Below are 21,467 nucleotides of genomic sequence, written 5' to 3' on the forward strand. Positions count from 1 at the left end.
GGCTGTGATGTTGAGGAGGCTCAGGTGTTGAGACTTCTCTCTAGAGTTTAAGAGCCTAGGAGAGCTGCATGATGGCCAATAATGTTGGCTATCTTAAAACAGGCCCATCATCTGGGGCGCCACTGTGGTGTAACGGGTTTAGCTGCTGATGGGATGGGGATATAACATATCAAGAGTCAGAGTCTTGGCTACTCCTCTTCAGAACCAGCCAACGATGGCATTAAGTATGTGGGTTCTCGCCAGCCATGTGGGAGAACTAGCTGGAGTTCTGGTTATTGGCTTTGGCCTGGCCCAGCCCTGGCTCCTGCTGGCATCTGGGGAGTGAACTAGCTAACGGAAGATCTCGGTCTCTCTCTGACATGCTGCCTTCCAAATTAGTAGAGAAACCTTAAAAAATATCCATCATCAGGTGGGCAGGCTCTTTCTTTTAGTCCTGGCCTCTCTTAGGCACCTATTTGCCTGGGCACCCACTCACCAAACTCTAAAAGATCCCCAGTGCAATACTTCCTGTGTTGCTTCCTGCAGCCTCCTTACACATACTCCAAGGAACTCAGAGCAAACACAAGGTCTCTGGAACACACACAGTTTAGGGGTAGGTAGCGGATGAGACACTACTTGGATGCCCACATCCTCTATAGGTGTGTATGGGTGAGTCCCAGCTCTGCTCCTGACCCCAGTTTCCTACTAATAGGCACTTTGGGAGGTAACGGTGATGGTTCATGTGGCTGTCTCCCTGCTACCCAGGTGGGAGACCTGGATTGGATTTCCTGACATGGCCCAGCTCTTGCCATTGCAGGCATCTGGGGAGTGAACCAGGAGATGGGAGCTCTCTGCCTCTCAGAATAAAAGAAAAAAGCAAGCAAGCGAGCATGCACACAGCACAGAGCTAAAGATCAACAGGTAGGTGGCTCAAAATTCTGACTGGGAATTTGACCCCCAAGGTTCTCACTCTGGTGTGCTAACATAAATGAGTGGCCTAACATGAGTCACACCCATTTCCTTAATCCCAGAATCCCATGCTGAAATGACAGATGTGAAAATGCTTCAAAATGCTGAAACCACAATGCAAACTGGAGAGTATTTAAAAACTGTTTTTGATTATTTATTTGAAAGGCAGACAGGAGATCTTCCATCTTCTGGTTTACTCCCCAAATGCCTGCTGGGGCTGAGCCAGGAGCCTAGAATTCAATTGGGTCTGCCATGTGAGTGGCACGGACCCAAACACTTGAGCCATCACTTGTTGCCCAAGGTGCATGCTAGCAGGGAGTTGGACTCTAGGGTGGAGCTGAGACTAAAGCCAGGCACTCTCATAGGGGATGCAGGCGTCCAAAGCAGTGTTTGTTTTTTTCTAAGATTTCTTTGGTTGAAAGGCAGAGTTGCAGAGTGAGAGAGGAAGAGATACATAGAGAGATCTTCATTCCATTGGTTTATTCCCAAAATGGCAGCAACAGCCAGGGCTGAGCTAAGGTGAAGCCAAGGAACCAATAAATCCATCTGGGTCTCCCACGAGTGTGGCAGGGGCCCAAGCATTTGGACCATGCTTTGTTGCACTGCCAGGCACATTAACAAGGAGCTGGATCAGAAGTAGAGCAGCTAGAACTTGAACTAAAGCTCATGGGATGCCAGTTGCAGGCAGTAGCTTAACTGGCTGCACCACAATGCTGGCTCCCAAAGCAGTGTTTTAACTGCTATGCCAGACACTCCTGCAAACCAGAGGGTATTAAACAGTCCAGGGAGGGCTGGTGCTGTGGCAAAGCAGGAAAGGCTGCTGCCTGCAGTGCTGGCATCCCATAAGGGTGCCAGTTAGACCTGGCTGCTCCTCTTCTGATCCAGCTCTCTGCTGTGGCCTGGGAAAGCAGCAGAAGGTGGCCCAATTCCTTGGGTCCCTGCACCCGCATGGGAAGACCCAGAGGAAGCTCCTGGCTTCGGATCGGCGTAGCTCCAGCTGTTACGGCTGATTGTGGGGGTGAACTGGTGGTTAGAGGACCTCTCTCTGCCTCTCCTTCTCTCTCTGTGTAACTCTTTCAAATAAGTAAATAAATCTTAAAAAAAAAAAAAAAGTCCACGGTGGGACTGGCATTGTGGCATAGCAGGTTCATGACCCTCCTGCTTAACTTCCGACCCAGCTCCCTTCTAAATGGCCTTGGAAGAGCAGAAGATGGCCCAAGTGTTTGGGCCCCAGCCACCCACGTAAGAGAGACTGGAAGAAGCTCCTGTCTCCTGTCTTCAATCTGGCGCAGCCCTGGCAGCTACTGCCATCTGGGGAGTGAACCAGGGATGAAGATCTCTCTCTGCCTCTCTGTTAACTCTGATTTTCCAAATACATAATCTTTTTTTAATTTTAATTTTTTAAAAGATTTCATTATTTCAAAAGCAGAGTTATAGAGAGAAATGACTTCATCCACTGGTTCACTCTCCAAATGGCTTTAAAAAAAATTTATTTATTTGAAAACCAGAGTTACAGAGAAGAAGAGGCAGAGGGGTGGGGGGCTAGGTCTTCCATCTGCTGGTTCAATCCCCACATGGCCACAACAGCTGGAGCTAGGTCAATCCGAAGCCAGGAGCCTTTTCCGGGTTTCCCACAGGGGTGCAAGGGCCCAAGGATTTGGGCAATCTTCTACTGTTTTCCCAGGCCGTAGCAGAGAGCTGGATTGGAAGAACAACTGGGACCCACACCAGCACCCACATAGGATGCTGGCCCTGCAGGTGGCAGCTTTACCTTCTATACCACAGCGCTGGGCCCCAATGGCTTCTTCCAAGGTCTCCCATGTGGATGCGGGGGCCCAACTACTTGGGCCATCCTCACTGCTTTCTCAGGCCCATTAGCAGGGAGTTGGATTGAAGTTGAGCAGCCAGGACTCGAACTGGCATCCACATGGGATGCCAGTGCTACAGGCCATGGCTTAACCCACTGGGCCATACTGCTGGCCCCAAAATAACCTTAAAAGTGAGGGTGAGGGGGCAGGTCCCTGTTTTGTCTAAGGCACTAAATGGGAGAAAGCTGGATATTTATCTGTAGAGCCAGGATTCTTATCTGTAGAGGCAGGTTTCTCTTGTTTTCTTTGCTGTTCTTCCCCTGGGAAGTGTAAAACCACTCGGGTCCTCCCCATCTGTGGTCTCTGCCACAAGCCTCAACTATTCAGTCCTTAACAACCAACATGAGAGGGAGACCTCATCACAGACTCTGAAATAAACCTTCAGGTGTAGTTCACTCAGCTATTTCTCCTGGTCCAAAGAGAACTGAGGATACGAAGGGGAAAATAACACACAAAATGAATTCCAGTGACTTTTATCTGTGGGTAGGCTGTTTGGCGGGTGAAGTTTTGCTCTTCTGAAGCAGCGGGTTCCATTATGTCATCCTATGGTATGACTGGGCTCTCAACCCTCTCAGTTTTGACCTTATGGTGAATACAGACAACAGTCACTAACACAATCTTGGTTTCTCTAATATATATGCAATTTGATAATATCAAAGAAAGGAACTCAAGTGACCATTATACAGCAATCCGTGGTTTACAAAAGCATTTTTTACAAACATCATTTGATTTTTTTTCTTCACCACAGCTACTGAGCATAACAGAGCTATTTACATTTTACAGGTAAGGGCAAAAAAGCTCAGATGTTGGGATGGTGCTATGGCATGGTGAGTAAAGCCTGGGAAAGCAGTGGAGGATGGCCCAAGTCCTTGGGCCCCTGCACCCACTTGGGAGACCCAAAAGAAGCTCCTGGCTCCTGATGGGACCAGCTCCAGCCATCTGAGGAGTGAATCAGTGGATAGAAGATATCTCTCTCTGTAAACTCTGCCTTTCAATTAAATAAATAAATCTTAAAACCAAACAGGGGCCGGCACCGTGGCGCAGTGGGTTAATCCTCTGCCTGTGGTGCTGGCATCCCATATGGGTGCCGGTTTAACTCCCAGCTGCTTCTCTTCCAATCCAGCTCTCTGCTGTGGCCTGGGAAAGCAGTAGAAAACGGCCCAAGTGCTTGGGCCCCTGCACTCGTATGTGAGACCAGGAAGATGCACCTGGCTCCTGGCTTCGAACTGGCATAGCTCTGGCCGTTGTGGCCATTTGGGGAGTGAACCAACAGAAGGACCCAGCTCTCTGTCTCTCCCTCTCACTATCTGTAACTCTACCTCTCAAATAAATAAATAAAATCTTTTGAAAACAAAATAAAACGAAACTAACCCTCAGAGGTGAAGTGTTCTCCCCCAGGTTAAACAGTAAGTACAAAAGTACAAGAGCTGGACTCTATGGCACCAAATTCCATGTTCTGATGCAGATATTTAGGTCTTGAGGGTGTTTGATATAGTAGTTAAGATTTCTCTTGCGGCCGGAGCAGCGGCTCAATAGGCTAATCCTCTGCCTGCGGCGCCGGCACACCGGGTTCTAGTCCTGGTCGGGGCGCCGGATTCTGTCCCGGTTGTCCCTCTTCCAGTCCAGATCTCTGCTGTGGCCCAGGAGTGCAGTAGAGGATGGCCCAGGTGCTTGGGCCCTGTACCCGCATGGGAGACCAGGAGAAGCACCTGGCTCCTGGCTTCGGATCAGCGCAGTGCGCCGGCCGCAGCGGCCATTGGAGGGTGAACCAACGGCAAAAAAGGAAGACCTTTCTCTCTGTCTCTCTCTCTCACTGTCCACTCCGCCTGTCAAAAATTTAAAAAAAAAAAAAAAAAAAAAAAAAGGTTTCTCTTGCAATGTCCACATCCCATATCAGAGTGCAAAGGTTCATGTCCTGACTCTTCTTCTGATTTCAACTTCCTGCTAATGCACACTCTGGGAAACAAGGTTCCTGGGCTAGCATGGCCCAGCCCTGGCTGTTGTAGGCATTTGGGGAGTGAACCAGTAGATGGATGATCTCTCCGTTTTGTTCAAATAAGTTAATTTAAAGAATACATCTATTTTTAAAATAAGTTAAAATGAAATAATAAGGTTGTACCTCATTGTATGTATTTGTATACCTGGCCAAAAATTAATAAAAATAAAAAAAGGGGCTGGTGTTGTGGTACAGCAGATTAAGCCACCACTTGTGATGCTGGCTACTCTGTTTCTGATCCAGCTTCCTGCTAATGTGCTGGGGAAGGCAGGCCCCTGCCACTGATATGGGGGACCAGGATGGAATTCCTGGCTCCTACCTTCAGCCTGGCCCAATCCTAGCTGTTGTGGCCATTTAGGGGAACGAACCAGTGGATGTAAATCTGTGTCTGCCTTTTAAACAAACAAATAAATCTTAAAAGAAAAGAAAGGAAGTATACAGGACCGCTCTGAAAATACAAAATTTTTAAAAAAAAAAAAGATTCTATTTATTTGAAAGGCAGAATTACAGAGAGAAGGGAGAGAGAGAGAGAGAGAAGTCTTCCATCTACTGGTTCACTCCTCAAATGGCTGCAATGGCCAAGGCGGGGTCAATACAAGCCAAGAGCCAGGAGCTTCTTGCAGGTCTCCCACTCAGGTTTTGGAAAGGGCCCAAACACTTGGGCCATCTTTTGCTCCTTTCACAGGTGCATTAGCAGGGAGCTGGATCAGAAGTGGAACAGCTGAGACTTGAACCGGCACCATATGGGATGCCAGTGTTGCAGGCTGTGGCTTAACCCACTACACCACAGCTCTGGCACAAGAGTCTTCTTTTTTAAAAAGGCTGTTAGTATTTAGTCAGAAGAAAATGATATGGTGATTAAAATGTTCAAGCTCGGCCGGTGCCGTGGCTCACTAGGCTAATCCTCCACCTTGCGGCGCTGGCACACCAGGTTCTAGTCCCGGTCGGGGCGCCGGATTCTGACCCGGTTGCCCCTCTTCCAGGCCAGCTCTCTGCTGTGGCCAGGGAGTGCAGTGGAGGATGGCCCAAGTGCTTGGGCCCTGCACCCCATGGGAGACCAGGAGAAGCACCTGGCTCCTGCCATCGGAACAGCGTGGTGCGCCGGCCGCAGCGTGCCAGCCGCGGCGGCCATTGGAGGGTGAACCAACGGCAAAGGAAGACCTTTCTCTCTGTCTCTCTCTCTCACTGTCCACTCTGCCTGTCAAAAAAAAAAATGTTCAAGCTCTATTTCATGATACATTATAAATTTATAAAATCTGTAACATTTTACAATCATTTCTCTGCCTAGCTGATCTACTTAGCAGGTTAGAAATATGGGAACTGCACAAATGACTATGTGTCTATATGCTGATTTCTCCTCAAGGTCATGGACTTTTTTTTTTTTTTTTTTTAAGATTTATTTATTATCTGAATGGCAGTTACAGAGAGGCTGGGGGGGGGGGGGGGAGGATATCTTCCATTTACTGGTTCACTCCCCAAATGGCCACAACAGCCAGAGCTGGGTCAATCCGAAGCCAGGAGCTAGGAGCTTTTTCCAGGTCTTTCATGTGGGCGCAGGGGCCAAAGGATTTGGGCCATCTTCTACTGCTTTCCCAGGCCATATTAGAGAGCTGGATTGAAAGTAGAGCAGCTGGGACTCGAACCAGCACCCATATGGGATGCCAGCACTACAGGCAGCAGCTTCACCTGCTACGCCACAGCACCAGCCTCTGGACCTTTCTTAATTATCATCTTTCCTTACTGAAAAGAAAACCAACTACTGAAATCACATCTAGGGGCTTTTAGGAGCAAGAATTAAGAATAAGCAGGCTGAGAACTTGGAAGAAACAAGGAGAAGGAAAGGACAAAAACTGCAACACTAACTGCATCTTTCAGAATAACCCAGTTTTTTAACTCCCATGAACATAACCTTAAATGAGAAGTCATGACTTTGCAGAAATTAAAACTGAAAATGAAAACCAAACGTCAAAGAACCCAAAAGGACAGTCTTAACAGGTTTTACCTCTAATGCCAAGGCTGTCTTGTCGTAAGCACAGGGCACTCTTTTCTGGATTGCTTTCGCAAAGACAGGTCCATTCTGTGTGGATGGCAAGGGGTTGATGGCTGCCCCAGGAGTACTGGAAACTGCAGGTAGAGGAGTTGTGGTCTGAGGTTGAGCATACGCATGAGCAGGTTCTGGGATCCCATAGCTATTGGAATTCCTATTTCCGTGCTTTCCGTGTGGCGAGGATCTCACGAGCTTTTCAACATAAGGAACAGGGATCATCCCGACCCGACCATCCTTGTTCCGGGCGCTCCACCACTGTTCTTCAGGCTTCTCTACTATCACCAGGATCTCACCTTTTTTAAAAGGCAGGTCTTCAGCATCATTCCCAGGAAAATCATAGAGAGTCCGTACATATTCCAGATTTTCTTCTGCTGTAGGCAGGTTGGGTGCCGAGACAGATCCCATTTGTGGGCTTGGATACCTTAAGAGAGAAAGAAAATTAGGAGAAAAATCTTACCAGTGTCATCAAACTTTTTTTTTTTTTTTTTAAGATTTTATTCATTTTAGAGGTAGAGTTACAGAGAGAGAGAGAGAGACAGTGAGAAAGGTCTTCCATCCACTGGTTCACTCCCAAATGGCCACAACGGCCAGAACTGGACCAATCTGAAGTCAAGAGCCAGGAGCTTCCTATAGGTCTCCCATGGGGTGCAGGGGCCCCAGCACTTGGGCCATCTTCCACTGCTTTCCCAGGCCACAGCAGAGAGCTGGACCAGAAAAAGAGCAGGCAGGACTAGAACCACAGCCCATATGAGATGCCAGTGCTGCAGGTAAAAACTTAGCCCACTATGCCACAATGCTGGTCCCTATCAAATTTTTTAATAAACCACACTCCTCCATAATGAATTATTTCTCTATATTTATTCTCAGGAGTAAGAAGGTTCTTTCAGATTGTACTTTCTGTAGTCTTTAATGAAAGTCAATATCCTGAGTATGCCTTTTCAAATTACATGTCAAATGTATATACACACCACATCTGCTTTATAAGTTTTTGTTTACATATAGATACCCAATTTTTTTTTTTTTTTTTTTTTTGGACAGAGTTAGTGAGAGAGAGAGAGAAAGAAAGGTCTTCCTTTTTCCGTTGGTTCACCCACCAAGTGGCTGCTATGGTCAGCGCGCTGCGCTGATCCAAAGCCGGGAGCCAGATGCTTCCTCCCAGTCTCCCATGCGGGTGCAGGGCCCAAAGACCTGGGCCATCCTCCACTGCACTCCTGGGCCACAGCAGAGAGCTAGACTGGAAGAGGGGCAACCAGACAGAATCCGGTGCCCCGACCGGGACTAGAACCCAGGGTGCCAGCTGATACCCAATCTTAATTTATTTTTAAAATCTTAAGTTCAGTAGCTGCCTTCCATTGGACTTTGTCACAAATGCCACAAATTCTTTCTCCCAGTCCTAATTTAATGACACATCCTGCACATTTCCCTGGCTACACAGAGAAAAGATGAGAAAGGTCTGCCTCTGGTCCCTCAAAGTACAAAAACCAGATGTCTACCAAAATAAAATTACCACCTGATCATCAAAATGAGCATCAATGAAACTTACACTGCAAAACGCACAGGTCAGAGCCCCCATGTAAGCGTCAGTCTGCTGCCACCACTGCAGCTTTGCAGTGGCTACAGATATATTAATATCTGCCCAACGACATGTAGGATGAACTCCCAGGGTCAGCCACACAAGCACAGTCCTGCTAACACCCACCAGAAACACGAGTCTCTCCTCGCCTGAGACAAGGTTTGAAAAGCTGGAAAGCCACCAAGTGGAAAAAAACGTTTCTTCCCCTTCCCCTTTTCTGAAGCCCAGAATCTACCCTAGGCTGGGGTGCCTCCAGAGTTTGTATCTCACTAAGAGGGGGCTTCACCAAAGCCTGCATCCACTCCAGAAAAACTGCGGCAGCTTTTCTTCCTAAAATCACAGCACAGGTGTGTCTGCACATCACTGGCCTCCACCACCTCCACTGTCACAGCATTCTGTGAGCACAACATAAGGAAGCGCCCCTGGATAGTTCACTGTTTCTTCATGTTTAGCCGTCAATGCCACACACTTTGAGCATATTTTCCCTTTATCACTTTTTTAACTTATGACTCCCAGAACTCAAATAACTAGGTTAAAGAACGTGAACATTTATTATGGCCCTAAATATATACAGCCACATTACTTTTTTTTTTTTTTTTTTAAGATTTATTTACTTATTTGAAAGGCAGAGTTACAGAGAGGCAGAGAGAGATTCCCCCATCTGCTGGTTTACTCCCCAAATGAAAGCAACGGCCAGAGCTAGGCTGATCTGAAGCCAGGAGCCAGGAGCTTCTTCCGGTCTCCCATGCAGGTGCAGGGGCCCAAGGATTTGCACGATCTTCTGCTACTTTCCCAGGCCATAGCAGAGAGCTGGACTGGGACCAGTGCCCATATGGGATGCCGGCACCTGAGGCTTAGCCCACTATGCCACACAGCACAGGGGAAAAATAAATCTTAAAACAAAAACAAAAACAAAACCTTGTATCTCTTTTTACTACAACTACTTTCATAAGTCATAATGATTAGGTGATTAGGAGCTTGATTTAAAATTTCAAAGGCCTTGTTACTTATTAACAATTTTATAACCAAGGGCAAACTGCTTAATAGCAGTTTGTCTTAAAAATATCAGGTGTGGGCCGGTGCCGTGGCTCACTAGGCTAATCCTCCGCCTTGCGGCGCCGGCACACCGGGTTCTAGTCCTGGTCGGGGCGCCGGATTCTGTCTCGGTTGCCCCTCTTCCAGGCCAGCTCTCTCCTGTGGCCAGGGAGTGCAGTGGAGGATGGCCCAAGTGCTTGGGCCCTGCACCCCATGGGAGACCAGGAGAAGCACCTGGCTCCTGCCATCGGAACAGCGTGGTGCGCCGGCTGCAGCGCGCCGGCCACGGCGGCCATTGGAGGGTGAACCAATGGCAAAGGAAGACCTTTCTCTCTGTCTCTCTCTCACTGTCCACTCTGCCTGTCAAAAAAAAAAAAAAAAAAAAAAAAAAAAAAAAAAGCTAGATTTCAAATTGTTGCACTACAATAAACTTATCTCAAACATTATTTTGAGAGAGAAAAAGCTTTCACCTGTTGGCCTACATGCAATACACCCCTCACCTTCCTTCCACATCTCTTGCTTTGCTCATTCCAGTTTTTTTTTTTTTTCCTAAAGATTTATTTATTTGAAAGGTAGAGTTAGAGAGAGGGAGAGAAAGATCTTCCATCCACTGGTTCACTCCCTAAATGGCCCCAACAGTCAGGTCGAGCTTCTTCCAGTCTCCCATATGCGTTCCCAGGCACATTAGTAGGGGGCTGAATTGGAAACTACCTCAGACTGGAACTAACCCCCATATGAGATGCTGGCGCCGCAGCTTTAACCCGCTGAGCCACAGCACCGGCCCCATTCTGTGTGATTCTAAGGGCCAAACCAACATATTCAGTCCCCACCTCTTCCCTCAGTAACAAATCCATCAGGTTACTAAAGCACACCTGGCTGCCATTAGGTTCCCCAAAAGACTTCCTATTGAAAACAACTGCCCCCCTCACCTAATCCTTTCTCTTCCCTCAAAGGCATTTCTTAATCCTCTCTGAAGTCAAACCTCTTCCCTCACTTTCTTTTTCTTTTCTTTTTTTACAGGCAGAGTTAGAGAGAAAGGTCTTCCTTTTCCGTTGGTTCACCCCTCAAATGGCCACTACGGCCAGTGCGCTGTGCCGATCCAAAGCCAGGAGCCAGGTGCTTCCTCCTGGTCTTCCATGCGGGTGCAGGGCCCAAGCACTTGGGCCATCCTCCACTGCCTTCCCGGGCCACAGCAGAGAGCTGGACTGGAAGAGGAGCAACCGAGACAGAATCCGTCGCCCCGACCAGGACTAGAACCGCGGCAGGTGGAGGATTAGCCAAGTGAGCCACAGTGCCGGCCTCTTCCCTCACTTTCTACGCTCAACTGCCAAGCAAGGATTGAGTCCCCACTTTACATTCCCAACAGAGTTAATCTTAGTTCCGCTGGTCATGGTTTCTCTCCCATAGTAGCGCTTAATTAACTTCCAGTCTCTCCCTAACCCAGTCCACACCAGAACAGTTTCTAAAAAGTAAAAACCTGGCGGGCTCCCACTGCCAGACTCATTTACAAGGCATGGGGGTGGGGGAGAGGGGCCCCGGCTTTCCAAGTCAGCTTTATCCCTCCTACCTAGCTTCCAGCGCATCACTCACATTAATTACAAATCCTTGCCTTTCCCAGCAGGCACCACCCACCACCTCTTCTCTCTCAGATCCTTGTTCCCATCCTTCCAGAACCGGAAAGAGCAAGCCCTCTGAGCCTGGTGGGACTCCTCAGGCACAGGTAATCACCTTTTTTTCAACAAACTGAACTTCTGAGAAACAAAAACCCATGGTTTACTCCCATAATATGCTTTGTCTAGTACTGGTACACAGGTCTGCAAATGTTAGAACTTCCCATTCCTATTTCCATTCCTGTTTCCTTCTGAAAGCACAAAAGCCCAGCTTGTAGCGCTAAGGACCTAACTCTGGTTTAGCTCTGTTATACAGACAAGGAGAACTCCGTGTGCCACTTGGTGCGCCTGTGCAGTCCGCTCACCTTATCATTCCTCCGCCTGTATTTCCAGGTTCTTAGCCTGACGTTCTCAGCCATCATTCCAGGCAAGCTGACACATGCCTGGTGGCCCCACCTTGCTTGTAATGATCTTGGCTCAGGATAATCTCAACTCCCATTAATAAGCAGGGTCCACTTTTACTCATCACAAAGAACTAAAATATTCCGGCCTCAAGGACCCTTAGAAATCATTTAGTTCATCTGTTCAGAACAAACGGTCTGACAAAAAGCCACAAATCAAATGGCTTCCAGTAGTTTGTTTTTTTTTTTCCAAGATTTTATCTGAAAGGCAGAGTGACAGAGAGAGAGAGGTAGAAACAGAGATCTTCAATTTGCTGGTTCACTCCTCAAATGGCAGCACCTGCTGGGGCTGGACCGGGGTGAAGCCAGGAGCTCCATGCATGATCTTTCCACAGGGTGGCAGGGAACCAAGCACTGAAGCCATCCTCCACTGTCTTCAGTTGGATCAGAAGCACAGCAGCCGGGATCTAAACCAGCGCTCTGATAGGGAATGCTGGCGTCACAAGCAGCTACTCAACTCGCTGCACCACAACACCAGCCCCTGGCTTCCAGCACTTTACATGCATAGGAATACAACTCTTAACTGGACAAGCTTCCATTCTCAGCATAACGAAGCAAACTTGGGTGATTTACACTACCGGTTGGCTTAAATCAAAGGGTCAAATTCCATGCTGATCAAAGCCGCTGGTAATCCTTCTCCTCTATTCCCAATTATGAAAGTTTACATCTGCGTCCATAATATTTAGAACAGGGTATGTGGACGGAGGTATCGAGGTGCTTTCTCCATCACAGGTGTGGGGGTCTACCTCTGGGCTCTTCGGTTAGACTAAACACCCTTTCTTGGTTCTCTCATTTACCACGTGTGGAAGTGGCCTTAAACAAAACAAAACCCTCAGGAACCAGCAAGCTCCCCCAGGAGCATGACAGGAACCATCAGATTAAATGCTGGCTCCGAATTACCAGATAAACTCAATGTTCAATGTCTGTTGAGTGAAAACAGACATGATTTTCTCAAAGGGTCAAGTTCCCTCAGTTCTTAATGATAAATTTTTATTTCTGATGATCTTTTTTCTTATCCTGCATATTATCTACATAAACTAGAACTAGACAGGAGTGGACATTTGGCTTGGTGGTTCAGGTACCCACATCCAGTGCCTGGATCTGATTCCCAACTCTGGCTCCTCACACCCATGTGAGAAACCCAGATTGAGTCCCAGGATCCTGGCTTCAGTTAGGCTCAGCTGTGATCATTCTGGCATTTTTGAGGAGTGAACCAGTGGATGGGTGCCCTCTCCACCCCTCAAATAATAAAAACTAAAAACAAACAAAAAAGACCATCTGCATATTCCGACAATTTGTCCAGAAACCTTCTTTAGAATGCTTCCAATCAAATAAAATGGGAAAGAAAACCACTACAAGATTCCTGTTCATCAAATGATCTGCATCATAAAAATGACAGCCATGTGCAGAAGGAGAATTCTACTGGCTCGTTCAAAATCAACGAAAGCCATTCAACATGGATACCCGGTGGAGGGTAAATTTAAAACCCACCACAGGAATCCAACAAATAGGAAAAACAATTAATAAAATAAACCTAGAGGACACACAGCTACAAATACATCACACCATGATCTTGCTTCTCCCCCATCATGCCTCCCAGTCATCAGAAACATCAATTTTATCTCCATGATAGGCACCTCTCAGTCACAGACTCACTGTCACTATCAGTCACCATCATTTTGCACCTGGATTACACTGACAACTTCCTTCCTTTCAAGGAGCCCATCTCACTTTAAATAAAACCAATTTCCTTCCCTTGTCCACTATTTCTGAATTCTTCTCAAGTAAACCCATTTCTCCTCCCAGAACCAACACTGCTTTCTCAGAACTTTGCACAAGCTTTCCCCTCTGCCTGGAAGACTCCTCCAGTCCAAGCTTGCTGTTTCTACAGTGGCCATGCTTTCTGTGACCGTACTGCCTCAGGAAGGTCCTTTCCTTTGTTGTATTACTCTTCCAAGTACTTTTTAGTCTGTCTCCTCCACTAATATGGAAAATCCACGAGGGAGTATCTGTCAATAGGGGTGACACTGTGGTGCAGCAGTTAAATCGCCACCTCTGAGGCCAATGTCCCTTATGAGTGCTGGTTAGAGTTCAGAATGAAAATAGAAAATGAAGAATTAAGAAAAATGCCAATAAATATGACCGGACATAAAAGCATCTGCCCTTAACTTCTGAGGAAAACACTTCAGTTATGACCTTCAACAATGGAACAACAAAACCAAATAAATGAACTGTTAGCCAAGGGGCCCAAAACTGGTTCAGTTCTGATGCCTGAAGATAAATCGTTGAATTTATCCTGTTTAGGGTTGTGAAGACATACCACACTGAGTCTTCCATTTGGTAACTTTCCACTAACCACTAGCTTTCTGTGAATTTCAAGCTTGGGAGTAGCACCTCAAAGATCCAGCCTAACAAGAGCTCAGGCACTGTGGTGCCACCACCTGCAACACTGGCATCTCACATGACCACTGGTTCAACTTCAAGTCCCAGCTGCTCCACTTCCAATCCAGCTCCCTCTAATGCGCCTGAGAGAAGAGTGGAAGATGACCCAGGGCTTAGGCCCCTACCACCCACAACAGAGACCTAGATGGGGTTCCAGACTCCTGGCTTGGGCCTGGTCCAGCCCTGACTGTTACTGCCATTTGGGGAGTGAACCAGAGAGGATGGAGGGTCTCTGTCTTTTCCCCCTCTCTCTGTAACTCCGAATTTCAAAAAAAAATCTTAAAAAAAAGATTCAGCATAAAAAAGTAAATCAAGCCCAGATCTAATTTGACCAGTACTGGGATACTCAGGAAAAAACAGCAACCATGGGCAGAGGGCACAGAGAAAGAGAAAGAGTTATATAAGTGGATTGTGAGGGGGAGGATCAGGGCGAAACACCCTATTATTTGTGAGGGGACTGACAACAGGTAGGATTTCAATAGGTGGAGCGTGGGTGGAGTCTGTCAATGAACAACCAAAGGTACAGAGGCGTAAGGCATGGATGAGAGCGCCGACGCTGGGAAGATGCCTCTGGGAAATCTGGGTTTTGTGGGGAGTGGGAAGCCCACCAAGGCGTACTTCCTTCTCTCCCTCTGGTGGAAGCTCACCCATTAACTCACACTTTTTCAAACCAACAGCTGTATTACAGCAACTGTCCCCTCGTTATAACCACACAATACAGCTTCATAGAGGCAGTTTACTTGTACAAACTAGAGAAGGGATTTACTTGTATTACAAATACCATATTACAGTGGTAAGGTTCGCATCCACCTCTTACACTGGAATGACACTCGTTCGGACTTTATCTCCTAGCAGGTTAGGATTTGGAGTCTGACCAATGAGATTCTTGGCGTCGTGGCCTTTGTTATACGGTATTTGATTTATATGACTTTCTCTCTTAGCTAAGTAATCTTACAGTCAATATACCACTGTGGCTTGCTTTCTTCTCTATTTCACAGAAGCAACACTTATGCATTCAGTTGGTGTTTTTAATTAATTATAATAGCTCTTAATGTTTTAAGTTTAGCACAATACCTTGTCATTAGGCAATCTATAAAGTCAGGAACACCTCACTCCAGGAAAAAAACTACATCAACATCCCGTTCTTTTTAAACAGATGTTTTAGGAAACCAACTGAGCAGTGAAACATCCTTTGAAAAAAAATCTAGGCAATTTTTTCAATTCCAATTTGGCATAATTTTAAACAAAATAAACCGCTAAAAAAACCCGCTTAAACCAATTAAAGAAAACAATCAAATAAAATAGCGCATTATGCTCGGTAATGTCACTGCGGGTTCTTGTCTTTAAAAAACAGAAACTAAGGCGTGAGCCTATTGAATGATCCACCTGAGGAGAGGGTACAACCCCCCAACTCCCCCCCCCCCAAAAAAGCCCTCGCTGAAGGCGTCGCACTTTCTCTTTTCTTTGTCATTCATGTAAGGTGAAACAGGTGTGTCTGGGCTGCTTCAAACTTGGCACCAGACCATCAGCCGACACTTCTTTCAGTTACAGGTTTGTGCTGCTAAACGCTAAAGCATTTTCATTTGGCGACTACCCAAGGGCTGCAGCCCAGGGGTTCTTAACCTGGAGATCTGCAAGGGGTGAACCTCCGTGTACCGGCACTTTCTGGCGGGTGGAGACACCCTCTGGCTATCTTCAAATTCTCAAAAGCAGTTTATGGTCCCACCCCCCCCCCCAAAAAAAATTTTAAGAACAAATAAATAAAACCCCATTAGTACTGCAGAAAACATGACAAAAGGCGTGAGTTTCAGCTATACGATCGCCGCTCCCGCGATTTTACACGCAGCCCTCTGATCCAGTGACCCAGATCCTGACACTAACCGTTCCCGTTCGGAACGCCTTCTGGGGAACAATGCGGTTCTGGATTGAGGGCTGGGGAGGACCGGGCTCCAGCCCCTCACCCGGACATGCCCTCCCCTCCCTCCTCGGCGGTGGCGGGGGTCGCGCGCCGGGGAAGGGCGGCAGCTCGCGTTACCTGGGCGCGGGCTCGATGAGGGTGGTGGTGTCCAGGTAGTGGATCTTGTAGAACTCCAGCAGGGCCGGCAAGTGGTCGAACTCCTGGTCCCCGATCTTAAAGCGGCGGTTGGGCAGCGAGTTGATGATATAGTGGGAGACCCGCGAGTTCTCCGACACCGAGAGCACGTAATCCCCGGGGCAGGTGGAGGAGTCGCGCACCAGGAACATGCCGTGGCGCTGGCCCTGGAGCCGGGTCTGCGCCTCCTGGCGAGACACCGGCCCCATGTACCAGGAGGCGCGGTCTGAGGAGTCGAACCTGGCCGAAGACATGGTGTCGGGCCGACGGCGGGGTGGCGGCTGCTCTCGCCCGCCCTGGAAGCCTGGAAGCTCGGCAGACGGCGCTGGGGCCGAGGCAGGGCCTCTGGGCACACCGCGGAGCGCGCTCACACGGCCCGGCCAGCACCTTTCTCTGGGCTCCGGGCCCGCAGCATCCTCTGCCGCCGCCCGCCTGCTCCGAGGCCGCCTCACACAGAGAGCCGGCCCGGGGGGATGCGGGGCAGAGCCTTGGGCGGGCGACGCCGAGCCGCAGCGGAGGCCGCCCCGGGGTTATCTGGCTGCCTGGCGTCCCGGGGCCGGGAGGGGGTGGCTCCGGTGACTCCCGGCCTAGAACGCACCGGCTCCGCAGCCCCACAAGTCTTCACGGACCCCCCACGCCGTCACACGAAGCACCGGACTCCAGAGAGCTTCGTGCCTCCGGGGCAGTTTGGACCAGCCCGTTCCCAATAGCCACAGCAACAAAATGGCGGACGCGGGACAAGCGACCGGCCACCACCCCCCTCTGCTCAGCGCGCTCCGTCTGCGCACGCGCGGGAGCTCCGGCTCCCTGCGGCCGCCGAGGCCCTCCCCGTGACGTCACGGGGCACAGCCAATCAGGAGCACGGTCGGGGCGGTCCGGGCGCGCGCCGCTCGCGCCCGCTCCCGCGTTCCGGGAGGAGGCTGAGGAGGTGGGGGGCGGGGGGCACTCCCTTCCTGGGCCTCGGTCCTCCGCCGCCGCCGCCGCCGGGGGCGCTGCGGCCGCTGGGCCTCCCAGCGCTGGCAGGAAAACAGCTGGAGCTGAGGAGGGAGCGGCGGGTTGAAAACCTGCTTCTGGGAAACAAAGCGTAACGTGCCGGGCGAATCGCGGGCCATGGAGGCGTGGCACTGAGGTGACCTGGCCGGGTCTAAGCGGCCCGAGGGAGCCCGGCCAGAGGATGAGTCCTGGAGGCGAGTGGATGACGCAGGCCCTAGGTGACCTGAAAGGCCGAGGGACTCCAGGTGGCTAAGTGTCCTGATTGATATCAATAGGGGGTATGAAGGTTGGATTGACCCGGGGTTAAGTGGGCTAGGACAGCCGCAGCCACGGGCTCTGAGTGGCTGCAAGCAAAATGCCTCTCGGGCGTGGCCCTGAGGGCTCCCTCCGCTCCGGATTCCGCCAGCCCCTCCAAATTAATCTCCCAAGACTCACCCGCCCCCCGGCGCGCCCCTTGCTTACCCAGCTCCAGCCATGCCCTCCCAAGCCTGTTCCCTCCCCCTGCATCCTCCACGAGAAAGTATGTTTTTAAGAGAGCAGAGATCTCGTCTGTCTTGGTTCACCTTTGTCTTGTCTGCCTTGCACAATGTCTGGCCTTGAGTCCCTGCGCAAATATTTGTTAAGTGAGTGACTGTTGAGAAAAGTCGTCAGGGTGCATGTGCCCTCGGAATTGGCCGCAGAAAGCATGGCTGAGTAGAGAGAAGCAAACTTGGATTTCCTTGCTAAGGACATTGCAGGTAAACCAGACTTAGCGGTTGGCGCCTCTCTGCCCGTCTCCCGCAGCAAGCTGAACGTGTCCTAGGTTGTAGGGTCCACCCTAGGCCCAGCCGAATGTGAAAATCTATCGCTTTTTGTGATTCTGGATAAGTAGGTTTTCATCTTCTCCAGAGATGTGCTGGCTCAGGTGCGATTTGAAAAAAGCACAGGACCTGAAGCTGACTGCCTGGGTTTGAATCCTGGCTTAGTCAGTTGACTATCTGGGTGCCCTTGGGCCAGTTACTTAATAATGTGCCTCATCTATAAAATGGAAGTGGTAGGGGCCAGCGCTGTGGCTCAGCGGGTTAAAGCCCTGGGCTGAAGCACTGCCATCCCATATGGGCACCGGTTCGAGTCCCCGCTGCTTCACTTCTGATCCAGCTCTCTGCTATGGCCTGGGAAACCAGTAGAAGATGATTCAAGTCCTTGGGCCCCTGCACCCACGTGGGAGACCCGGAAGAAGTGCCTGGCTCTTGGCTTCGGATTGGCACAGCTCTGGCTGTTGCAGCCATCTGGGGATTGAACCAGCGGATGGAAGACCTCTCCCTTTGTCTCTACCTCTCTCTGTAACTCTGTCTTTCAAATACATAAAATAAATCTTGAAAACAAAATGGGAGTGATAGGAGTGTGGCCCAGTGGGTTAAGCTGCTGTTAGGTTCACGTCCCAGCTAATGGGGGACTGCTTCCCATCCAGCTCCCTGCTAATGCGCCTGGTAAAGCAGCAGATATGGCCCGAGGACTTGGGCCCCTGCCACCCATGTGAGAGATCTGGATGAAGTCCCATGTACCCGGCTTCGGCCTGGTGCAGCCCAGGCTGTTGCAGGCATTTGGGGAGTGAGCCAGCAAATCAAAGACCTTCTCCCTCCCTCCCTCTCTCTCTCTCTCAAATAAATCTAAAAAAATAAATTAAGGGGCCAGTGCCGCAGCTCACTAGGCCAATCCTCCACCTTGCGGCGCCGGCACACCAGGTTCTAGTCCCAGTCGGGGCACCGGTTTCTGTTCCGGTTGCCCCTCTTCCAGGCCAGCTCTCTGCTGTGGCCAGGGAGTGCAGTGGAGGATGGCCCAAGTGCTTGGGCCCTGCACCCCATGGGAGACCAGGATAAGCACCTGGCTCCTGGCTTCGGATCAGCGTGGTGCGCCGGCCGTGGTGGCCAACGGCAAAGGAAGACCTTTCTCTCTGTCTCTCTCTCTCACTGTCCACTCTGCCTGTCAAAATAAAATAAAATAAAATAAAATAAAATAAAATAAAATAAAGGAATCATGATTGCACTTACCTCCTGGGTAGAAGCAGCCGTATTAAGCTAATGTATGGAAAGAGCTTAGAAATAGTGCTTGGCTAGGTTTTTAAGGGTCAATAGTGATCTCCTTTGAAAATATCATTACCCTTGATCTGCTTGGCCCTATGTTTATATTGAAAACTTCCTCTTTTGGAAAAACTTGTTTTTTTAAACGCTGGTGACATTAACATGATTTTTCTTTACATCTCCAAATATACGTTCTCAGCCTCTTTGTGTAACATCTTGCTCCAGCCTCCAAGTGTAGAATAGGCTCAGCCCTTCACCTCTGTAGCGGCTTCTCTGACAGACTAGTAATCATCATAAACACATTAGGGGGTGATCTCACCGGTGACTCCAAACATGTATATTCTAAGACGAAGAACACAGGGCCGGCATTGTGGCGCCGGGCCACCTAAAGCCACCACCTGTGATGCCGGCATCCCTATGGGCACTGGTTCAAGACCAGGGTGCTCTGCTTCTGATCCAGCTCCCTGCTCATGTGCCTGGGAAAGCAGCAGCAGATGGCCCAAGTGCTCAGGCTGCTGTCCCCATGTAGGAGACCCGGAAGAAGCTCCAGGATCCTGACTTTGGCCTGGCTCAGCCCCAGCCATTGCCGCTGTTTGGGAAGTAAACCAGCAGATAGAAGATCAGCAGATCACTATCTGTCTTTCCTTTTCTCTCTGTAACTCTGCCTTTCAAATAAATAATCTTTACAAAAATAAATAAATAGAGTAGAACAAAAACTGAACACACCTTATGATTACTATGCAAACATTGTGGTCAAAGCCCAAGTTAATTCTTACCACATTCTTTTTTTTTTTTTTTTGACAGGCAGAGTGGACAGTGAGAGAGAGAGACAGAGAGAAAGGTCTTCCTTTGCCGTTGGTTCACCCTCCAATGGCCGCCGCGGCCGGCGCGCTGCGGCCGGCGCACCGCGCTGATCCGATGGCAGGAGCCAGGAGCCAGGTGCTTTTCCTGGTCTCCCATGGGGTGCAGGGCCCAAGCACCTGGGCCATCCTCCACTGCACTCCCTGGCCACAGCAGAGGGCTGGCCTGGAAGAGGGGCAACCGGGACAGAATCCGGCGCCCCGACCGGGACTAGAACCCGGTGTGCCGGCGCCGCTAGGCGGAGGATTAGCCTAGTGAGCCGCGGCGCCGGCCTCTTACCACATTCTACTGCAGTTTTTTATAGGTGTCTCTCCCTTCCTAATCTGAGTATTTTGTGGGCAGAATGTAGCATTTTTTTTTTGTTGTATTTCCAGTGCCTAACATATTTGACCAGCACATAATACTTAATGAATCCATAATGATTTATTGTTTTAAATTTATTTGAGAGGTAGAAAAAGGAGTTCCCATTTGCTGGTTCACTTCCCAAATACCTGCAATGGCTGGGATTGGGCTGGGCTGGAACCTGGACCCGGGAACTCAGTGAGGTCTTCCAGATGGATGGCAGGAACCCAATTACTTGAGCCATCACCACTGCCTCCCAGGGTCTGCATTAGCAGGGAGCTGAGGCAGGCATGAAACTCTGATGTGGGATGTTGTCTTAATTAGCCGGCTAAGGCTTGATTCAGTATGTACTGAATGTAGGCTTAAGCTGAGAAGAAGACAATGCTGGTACTATGGCATGGTGGGTGAAAGCCACCACCTGCAGTGCCTGCATCCCATGTGGGCGCTGGGTTCAAATCCTGGCTGCTCCACTTCCCATCCAGCTCTCTGCTATGGCCTGGGAAAGCAGCAGAAAATGGCCCAAGTGCTTGGGCCCTTGCACCTGCATGGGAGACCCAGAAGAAGTTCTTGGTTCCTGGATTCAGATTGGCCCAACTCACCATTGTGGCCATTTGGGGAATGAACCATTGGATGGAAGACTTTCTCTCTCTCTGCCTTTCTATAACTCTGCCTTTCAAATAAATAAATAAATAAACCTTAAAAAAAAAAAAAAAGAGAGAGACTCTCCCTTTAAAAAAATAAAAGATGAGAAGTCAGAGAAAACTGAAAATTTATTTTAGCTTGTGTAGTTATCTGTTTTTAGATAATAAATATATTTTTAAAATGTATTTGAAGCTAACTGTTTAAAGATTTATTTATTTATTTGAAAGGCAGAGTTACAGAGGTAGAGGCAGAGAGAGAGAGAGAGGTCTTCCATCTGCTGGTTCACTCCCCAGATGGCCACAGTGGCTGCAGCTTTGCCAATCTGAAGCCAGGAGCCAGAAGCCAGGAGCTTTGTCCGGGTCTCCCACGTGGGTGCAGGGACTCAAAGACTTGGGCCATCTTCTACTGCTTTCCCAGGCCACAGCAGAGAGCTGGGTCAGAGGTGGGTCAGCTGGGACTCGAACTGGTGATCATATGGAATGCCGGCACTGCAGGCA

At 49.3% G+C, this 21,467-nt stretch overlaps 1 protein-coding gene across 2 annotated transcripts in view; it reads right to left on the reverse strand.

Moving 5' to 3' along the window:
- CRKL (CRK like proto-oncogene, adaptor protein) overlaps positions 1-16,880 on the reverse strand; it is a 37,040-nt gene extending 20,160 nt beyond the window's left edge. Inside the window, exons 1-2 of one of the 2 annotated variants that reach the window (XR_016227379.1) lie at positions 16,016-16,880; positions 6,815-7,280 (exon numbers count right to left, since the gene is read on the reverse strand). Coding sequence is in view for 1 of the 2 variants with exons in the window: in XM_002719717.6 (XP_002719763.2) it covers positions 6,815-7,280; positions 16,016-16,326 (777 nt within the window). In the remaining variant the exon portion in view is untranslated. The remainder of the gene's footprint in view (positions 1-6,814; positions 7,281-16,015) is intronic. The other variant, XM_002719717.6, reaches the window with a different exon arrangement.
- Between the last annotated feature and the right edge of the window lie 4,587 nt (positions 16,881-21,467).

This window comes from Oryctolagus cuniculus, chromosome 21 (assembly GCF_051225735.1).
Source record: "Oryctolagus cuniculus isolate XC-2025 breed Fujian yellow rabbit chromosome 21, ASM5122573v1, whole genome shotgun sequence".
Lineage (NCBI taxonomy): Eukaryota > Metazoa > Chordata > Mammalia > Lagomorpha > Leporidae > Oryctolagus > Oryctolagus cuniculus.